Here is an 8,731-nt window from a genome sequence, read left to right as displayed (position 1 = left end):
TAGTATAATACCCATGACAATTACTTGCACAATTACTTAGACAGTTTGAAAGGTAAGCCACACTTCAAGTAGAAAGATAAGACTTGTCTGCAGTACCTCTTTTTTTCCTGTCTTTTTCCAGAAATGTCATTGGGTCAGGTGATTCAAATCTGCTTTTTTCAGTCAATAGAGTAAAATACTGGTAGGTACAAAGTGCTTCCTGCTGCCTAACCTCATTACCAATAGAGAATTGGTGACCAAATGGCTCCTTGAGTGTGTGAAAAGTTACTAGTAACTGAATATAGGATAAGAGTAACAACAATTCTTTTGAATTCTCAGCTCATATTAGACACTTTAGTCGGATTTGATACACGAAAAATAACGTCTTCCAATTTCAGCTGCAACTTCGCAAGAGGATTCACCATCAGAACTGAGCAGAACAAACCAAGCCTTAGACTGCTCAGCTGTAGAACTTCCCCCATCTGATGATGATGAATCACCTGAAGAGTCTCCATCTCCCAAATGTCTGCCTGTCCAAGATTCACATGGGACCGGAGATGACGGAAGCGAAGCTGTTGTAGCCGACAGGTCACTGCTGCATCAAGTAAATGCAGACTCAAAATTGAGCAAAAGAAACCTAGCCTTAGACTGCTCAGCTATAGAACTTCCCCCATCTGATGATGATGAAACACCTCAAGAGTCTCCAACACCCAAATGTCTGCCTGTCCAAGTCTCCCATGGGACCAGAGATGACGAAAGTGAAGCTGTTGTAGCCGACAGGTCACTCCTGCATCAAGTAAATGCAGACTCAAAATTGAGCAAAATAAACCTAGCCTTAGACTGCTCAGCTGTAGAACTTCCCCCGTCTGATGATGATGAAACACCTGAAGAGTCTCAAACACCCAGAAGTTGGCCTGCCCAAGTCTCCCATGGGACCAGAAATGACGAAAGCGATGCCTTTGCAGCTCCACCAAAGATCCCTCCCACACCACCCAAGCCAACTGTGCCACCAAAACCTCCACCCAAACCAACCACCAGAACTTCAGTACCCTTGATGACAGCAGCAACCTCCCCTCAACATTCAAACTTGACAAGTGCACCAATGGGAAGTCAGGAGCAGCTGCAGCAGCCCACACCAAGCTTCCCTCAACACCCAAACATTCCAAATACATCTATCAAAGACCAACTACAACAACAGTTACATCCAATACCACACTGCATATCCTCAGTAACCAGTGAGGCAACTGTAACTTCTTCTCAACATTCCAATAAACCAAATGCACCAATGGAAGGTCTGCTAAACCAGCCTCACCCGAAACCAACCACCGGGTTTTCAGTACCCAATGAAACTACATCCTCTTCCCCTCAACACCCAAACCTGCCCAATACATCTATGGGAGGACAACCACAACAGGCTTACTCAATGCAGCAATCCACCTCCAGTGAGGCAACTGTAACTTCTTCTCAACAGACAAACATACCAAATGCACCAATGGAAAGCCCACACCAGCCATACCCAACCACCGGGTTTTCAGTACCCACTGAAACTACACACCCTTCCCCTCAACACCCAACACTCAATACATCTATGGGACCTGGACAACCACAACAGCCATGGTATCCCTATTGGCATCCCCATCCACAATGGGGAATGATGTATCCTAGACAACCAATGTACCAGCCCCAGTTTTCAGGCTCTTTTGGCTTTCGCCCTCCGTACATGCCTTACCTGCCATATGGAGACACCGGACATGGTGTTCCTGGGACCGGTAGAGGTGGCATTCCTCCATCTGGTGTTCCATTTCAAGGTCATCCTGCATCAGGCCCCCAGTCTTCTTTTTTTCCGCAAGTGTCCCATTCAAGACCTCCTGGGCAGCCAACAGGCAACGTTCCTCCTACTGGAGCAAGGTCATCTCCACAGTCAGAACTTCTGCATTCCTATCACCAGCCATCATCCTCAGAATCAGCTCGCTGGGCATCCCCAAGAACTGGCTCACCAGTAAGCCTTCCCTTCCAGCAACAGAACAGAAGCCATGGGTACCACTCTGACCAGGAATCATCTGTGCATTCCAGACAGACCCCTACAGAACTGAGTGATGAGGAGTCAAACTTCGAAGATGCTTTGGATTCTGTCAGCTGTGTTGGATCTGTAGTCTCAGATGGGGAGAGTTTTATTCGTGCATCATCATCACCCAACCCTGCATCATGGGGAAGAAAAGAGACTACAAGGCCATTGGGTGCTGCAGCCAAAACTGACCACCATTCTTCCAATGAGAGAAACAGAAAGGAAGGCAAAACCACTCCTGACATCCATGAGACTCCTTCAACCATCACCATCCAAGTTTCAGGCTTTCTGTCCAGCCCAAATGAAGAAATGTTGAGGCTGTACTTTGAGAACAAGAAAAGGTCTGGGGGAGAAGACATCCAGGAGTTCGAAGTCAAAGACAATAAAGTCTTCATTGTCTTCAAGGATCCCACAGGTAGGAAACTGTCATTTTCTTACAGAATAGGAATATAACTGTCAGTGTTTAGAAATGTTTCAGAAATAAAAGGAAGTGGTCTCTGTATAAGGTCACTGGCAGTACACAATCAACTTTTAAGGCAAGTATTTTTTCATATTGACTGAAATAAAATTCTGGGTAAGGTAAGATTGATGTTCACAAGTATTCTTACATTACGATAATCATACATGAACTTAGAAAGTATGTCACACTCACAACTTAAATGTGTGTATGTAAGGTAATATGATGTTACATTCATTTCCTACATAATGTACACGTCTCCTTTTGCTTTATGTATTCACAGTTGCTAGGCATGTTCTGAGTCGAGACCATCGTCTTGATGAAACCGTTCTCAAACTGAAGGAGGTCCAGCCCAGATCACTGGACAACACCCGTCTTCTGGTCAAGGTACAGCAGTGGTTTCTGCCTTGTTGCTCTGTACATTGCAGTGTGAGTTTCGCTGCATTATATAGTAGTACCCAGAATTAAATTATTCTGCCGTAAGGGGCCCTGACTTGGGTGGGCAGCAGTTGCCTGGTTTTTACACTGCATTTTCAGCCCAATTACACTTGGATGTCCTTCTTGACACACTCCATCCAAAATTGCATTGGTCTACCATGACATGGTGATGTTACCTGCATGATAACTGCTAGTCACAAAAAAAACAGGTTGCGGTACATTTGGAAAGAAATGTTTTTCAGGGGCTATGATGATTACTTCTTTCTGTGCACCTAATACAGGGATTCAAGGAAAGCACAACCAAAGAGACGCTTAGCCTCTACCTAGAAAACATCAGTGATGATGATGTGATCACAGTAGACTACAGCACACAGCCTGGAGTTGCCCTGGTCACATTCAACAAGATTTCCAGCAAGTTTATAATATACATTTGTTTGTCATTGTGTCACAGCACAGTATTCTTAATGTTTTCTTGCAATTTGTGGAATGACTAGTTTGATCACAGTCTGTGAAACAAAGTAAAAAGCGTCAACCAGCCAGTTATAGATAATTTTTGTACTACTGGTAATTTCAAGAACAAGTTATCATCATTGGAACAAACATAGCTTTTACATGGGAACAAATCATAGCTTTTACTACCAGTATTCTGCAGGGCTATTGATACATAATACATTGCAGTAAATATAATTTTGTGAAAAAAAACAAACTTATTTTAATCATTTCATCTTTAAGACTTTGACAGGATGGTAGCCAAGGCACAGTCCAGGCCCCTGGAGGGACAGCGTCTTACATTAGAAAGAGTCCCCATCACAGATGCCATCATCGTAACAGACCTACCAGACACTGTGTCCAGAGACCTGCTGGAGTTGTACTTTGAAAGTGAAACAAAGAGCGGTGGAGGGCCTATCTCAGATATCAAGATGGACTCCTCCACTGGAACTGCTGTTGTCCAGTTTGATGATATAAAAAGTATGCAGCCTTTTCTTTCCTTCTAGTAGGCAATAGCCAGTAAGTGTTAGACAAAGTCGATGACTTACATAGTTTTATTACATATAATACTAATAGGCTTCAAAGCTCTACTGTAACAGTAGTACACAAAATCAATCGCTGATTATTAGCTACCTGAAGTCTTATATACTCAATAAAAGAGGGAATGTAGTATTGATAGTCTATAGTATTATATGAAGAAAAGTTAAATCTAACAGATACATGATTCAATTTTGTGGTCAATGAAGGGCTACACTAACTGTTTTTAGGTTTATGTATCAGACATAGTTTTACCAAATCCAAGCTGAATCATCTGAAAACTATGATTTCTGTTTAATTGCTTCATGTTTTCCAGTAATTACCCACGGATTACTAAGCATTTAGTGATGTTGAAGCAGTCAGACTCACTCACTACCTTTGCTTTTCTTACAGCTGTAAACAGGGTTCATCAGAAGTCCCCACACTTTCTAAACAACAAACCAGTAAGTGTCAAACCTTACTATGAATGCCTTGCTGAAGTGGTGGATGACGATGCCCCAGGAGCATTCAAAATGCCTCAACCCATCAACATAAAGATCAAGCCTGAGTTGATTCTGTTTGCCTTTGCCATGCCAAAGTTTGTCGAGCAGCTTGAAAGCAAGTTAAAAGAAGTCCATGCAGAAGTGGATAAGACAGTAACAGAGGAAGTAAAAATCTCACCAACATTGAAGCCCAAGATGAAAGATGTTAGGAAGCTAACAAGGCACTGGGAAGACAAGAGTCGCAGTTCTGTGGAAGAATTTTTCACACAGTTTCAGGCAATGGAGATCCATGTGGCATCTAACATTTGGCAACGTACCAAGGATAGATTTGAAAAAGTGTCTGAAAAGGTGAGTAATGTTGCATCAAAGGGGGATGATCTTTGGGTCCAGTGTTCTGATGAAGAAGATGGAGGAGGAGTGGTTACTCTGATTGGAACATCAGAAGCTGTCACAGAGGCAGAGCTTGTCTGCAAGACCTTCATCGAAGAGACAGAGAAGCAACTGAAGTTAGAAGCCACCATTGTTACCGATAACATCACCAACATGAAAGCAGCCAAGCTAAAGATTCTCAAACTCAACAACCTTCAAGAAAAGCATCCAGATGTGGAGATCAAGTTTGACATAGACAAGCGGAGTGTAGGCTTCAAGGGTCAGCAAGCTTTGGTACAAAATGCCAAGATTGACTTGCTTGAAACAGCCAACAACTTAGCTGAAGAAAGGGTCTCTCTGCCACGTGGAAAACTGTCCTACTTGAAGTCAGACAGGGGAAGGAAGCACCTAGAAGACAGTTTGAAGAAGAATGACATAAAGGCAGCCTTTGCTACAAAGGATGAAGAAATGACTATTTTAGCTCTGCAGGATTCAGAAGTAAAAGCAGCAAAGGACTTGCTGCAGCAAGTTGTTTCAGAATCTCCTGTGGCTGTTGCAGAGGAAAGTCGTGATTTGCTGAGTAAGCAAGGTTTTGCATCACTCTCAGCAGATCTGCGACAAAGGCTGTCAGTTGACATCCATGTTGCAAAGGACAAAGTGTGGGTGGTTGGACCTGCAGAGAAGGTTGCCACTGCATCTAAGGAGATCAAGAGTTACATTGCCAAAAACACTATTGTTACAATCAATATGGATGTTGCAGAGGGAACGTCAAAGTTCCTGAACTGTTACCGCAATGCGGATGTCAAAGACGTTGAGAAAAAGCATGCAGAACAACTGGTACAGATCACGATAAACCGGGGCAAACTTACTGTGAGGGGAACTAAGGATGGAACACAGAGTGCTAGGAAGGAACTGCAGGCTCTCATAGATGATGTTACAACAGACACCATGAACATCACAAAGCCAGGTCAGATCTATTTTTTTTTATTTTGTATCATCTAATGCATTTTTTCCATTTCTCTCTTACTTGGTTTCTAGAAAAGCTTGTGAAAATGTGCCAGTGCTATTCCTAATTTCCAAGGATACACGTACAATGCATCATGCAGCAGACAAAATTAACTTGAAGTCTATGGGTGCTACAGATAATGTAATGCAAAATTGTGTAAGCATTTGAGATATGTTTTACATTAAATGTGTTTTCAATGTTTACTCATTGACGAGGCCTTTTTTCCCAATATGAAGAGAAAATGTCTCCATTAGTCCATCCATCCACACACACACACACACTCACCCAACCAGTCTCCCAAAATGTACCCCATGTTTTACTTCAGGAATGCACAAGTTCTTCACGGAGGGAACAGGGAACACCCTGCTGAAGGGGATAGAGAAGCAGGTGAAATGTGTGATCACAGTGGGGGGGAAACCAGGCGCACCTGCCCGAGCTACAGGACGGACCAGAGCAGCTGCAGCACCTGGGCCACCTGGGGATCCAAATCAGGTGGGATGGACTCCCTTTGGCTACACCTGTTTAGTGTCATCATCACATGCCAGTAAACTATAGGGAGACAGCCGTATGTTCCGACGTTCTTATGTTCCGACGTCCCCGTGTTCTGACGTCCCCTTGTTCCTATGTCCCTATAGTATGTTCCTATTTTCAGTATGTTCCTTTGTCGCTTTGTTCCTATGTCCCTATGTCCCTACATTGTATGTTCAGTATGTCCCTATGTTCTGATGTTCAGTATGCCCATACCCTGTGTTCCGATGTTCCTTTGTTCAGTATACATGTATGTCCCTAATAGATGTTCCTATATTCTGATATCCCTTTGTTTTGACATCCCTATGTTCCAAGTTCCAAGTTTAGGGATGCAGGACATAATACATGTACTCCTACTCATATCTAAGAAAGTGTACAATTCAGTAAACTGTTGCTATTCTTTCAAACAAGAGCAGTCCAACAGCTTATTTTATATTCCAGGTCTGCAGCCACACGATGAGAGGAGGACAGAAGTTGGTGGTGGTACAGGGGGACCTGACCAGTCGCAGGGTAGATGTGATGGTCAACACTGCTAACGGTGCCATGGTGCATGGGGGAGGGCTGGCAGCTGCGATTGTTAAGGAGCAGGTAACAATATGTCTTGTATGTAATTGGTATAGTAAGTAATTAAGTGGCATAACATATAGTAAGTAAGTAATAGTAAGTAAGTGGCATAACAATTAACACAGTGAAGCTCGTGTAATGTGGTAAGATGGTTTAATTTGTTGTTTAGGGTTGTTGGCTCTGAAGAAATGAGAATCTTAAGGTTGTGGATTTAATCCCTATAGGCAGGCCATTGTAGTACCTTTGGCAAATGCACTTTTTGGGAAATGGACTTTTGCACCTACATTGTATTTCCTCACTTTACGTAGATGAAAATAAGTACCTAGCATTCATTAGATATGTCCTGTTGGATATAAAGCTGGCATTTCTGTGGAAAGCCACATCTCCAGCAAGAATCTACTACATTTATCTAAAATAGTTGGGATTCTTTCTGGTGTGAGTAGTTCAAACCTTAGGAAGGTGATAGACGTACAGTTCTCCAAAACATTAGCAGGTTGTGTCAGATGAGCTTCAGAACTCTACTTCTTAAAACCAATGTTTCACTTCAGGTGGGCCCGAGATCAAGAGAGACTGTGACAAGTATGTCAAGGAGAATGGAAAACTGACTGAGGGACAGGTGATGTCAACAAAAGGGTACAAGCTTCCCTGCAAGATGGTGGTGCATGCCGTGGGTCCACAGTGGATTGCAGGTACTGCATCATGTAGTGCGTCTAGTCCTGTGTTTGGTGACTTTGTGCCTGGACAAAGAAGTCATGAGTTCGAATCCCGGCTGTTGTTTCACAGCCAACATGCATGCTATTGGAAATTGTTGAAGAGGTCTTGAGCTACAACATATAACTGGCATGTATTTTATGATATCTTTCTCTGTATCTGGAGTTTGAATCTCTGCTGTTGTTGCTCTCCCAGCATGCACACTCCTGAAAAGGGTCACTGTTTTATGAGCTTTTAAGCTACATTTAGTGGTAATTTTGTGTCATTAAGCTTCCTGAAACATGTATTTGCTTTCAGTATATACATATATCTCCTTTAATTTGTCTTTTACAATTGAACTTGCACTTCTGTCAATCCTACAGGAGAGGAGGACTCCAGAGAAAAAGTTTTGATGCAGGCAGTGGAAAATGCCCTACTGGAGGCCAGAGACCACCACAGCATCGCCATACCTGCCATCAGTTCTGGTGAGGAATAGGTCTTTTTGTGCCACACATCAAATACTTTGCTTTCTAACTTTTCACCTGCCAGTGGGACTACTATACATTAAGGAATTGAAAAGAAAATTCTGACAATCTGAGAAGTAGCAAATTGATTTCTCTTAAAATTTCAAAATATTCAGAATCCAATGTGAATCACCGTGATTATCTTGTGTTTGGATTAAGTTTAAAAACAGCAGGTTTCTAAATATTTTTGTTACAATGTATAATGTTTTCTTAGATTCTACAAACCCTTGTGTTAAAATTTTTCAAACTTTCTTCTCTTTTTGTTTACACTTGCTGCCTCAGTGAAGGTTTAAACTATCTGATTAGATTTAAAAAATTATATCAAGAGTTTTCCATATGCCCCATATGCCTGTTTGACTGATGGCTGGAATGTTGTTTTGAATTAAATGTTTTCTAGGTATCTTCGGCTACCCAATCAAGCCCTGTGTTGCCACTATTGTAGCAGCTGTGACAACATTCTTCAACAACAACCGTGACTGTACTCTGTCTGAAGTTTACTTCACAGAAATGGATCCAAAAAAGACTGATGCCTTCAAAGGCGAATTCTTGAACCGGTAAAATTTATGTTGACAATGTTGACAAGATTCAATGCATCATATATAT

General features: G+C 42.3%; 2 protein-coding genes across 3 annotated transcripts in view; both read left to right on the top strand.

Moving 5' to 3' along the window:
- LOC109477487 overlaps window positions 1–7,098 on the top strand; it is a 9,420-nt gene extending 2,322 nt beyond the window's left edge. The window contains exons 4-11 of the mRNA XM_019778771.1: window positions 378–2,459; window positions 2,785–2,888; window positions 3,221–3,350; window positions 3,672–3,908; window positions 4,359–5,783; window positions 6,148–6,314; window positions 6,792–6,938; window positions 7,084–7,098. Coding sequence (XP_019634330.1) covers window positions 378–2,459; window positions 2,785–2,888; window positions 3,221–3,350; window positions 3,672–3,908; window positions 4,359–5,783; window positions 6,148–6,314; window positions 6,792–6,938; window positions 7,084–7,098 — 4,307 coding nt within the window. The remainder of the gene's footprint in view (window positions 1–377; window positions 2,460–2,784; window positions 2,889–3,220; window positions 3,351–3,671; window positions 3,909–4,358; window positions 5,784–6,147; window positions 6,315–6,791; window positions 6,939–7,083) is intronic.
- A 367-nt stretch (window positions 7,099–7,465) lies between these two features.
- LOC109477539 (poly [ADP-ribose] polymerase 14-like) overlaps window positions 7,466–8,731 on the top strand; it is a 13,035-nt gene continuing 11,769 nt past the window's right edge. For both annotated transcript variants that reach the window (XR_002140672.1, XM_019778848.1), the window contains exons 1-3: window positions 7,466–7,603; window positions 7,988–8,089; window positions 8,526–8,682. Coding sequence is in view for 1 of the 2 variants with exons in the window: in XM_019778848.1 (XP_019634407.1) it covers window positions 7,534–7,603; window positions 7,988–8,089; window positions 8,526–8,682 (329 nt within the window). In the remaining variant the exon portion in view is untranslated. The remainder of the gene's footprint in view (window positions 7,604–7,987; window positions 8,090–8,525; window positions 8,683–8,731) is intronic.

The sequence above is a fragment of the Branchiostoma belcheri genome, unplaced genomic scaffold (genome assembly GCF_001625305.1).
Source record: "Branchiostoma belcheri isolate BF01 breed outbred unplaced genomic scaffold, Haploidv18h27 scaffold40, whole genome shotgun sequence".
Lineage (NCBI taxonomy): Eukaryota > Metazoa > Chordata > Leptocardii > Amphioxiformes > Branchiostomatidae > Branchiostoma > Branchiostoma belcheri.
Note: the sequence above shows the minus strand (reverse complement) of the source record. Positions and strands in the feature narration are given on the sequence as shown.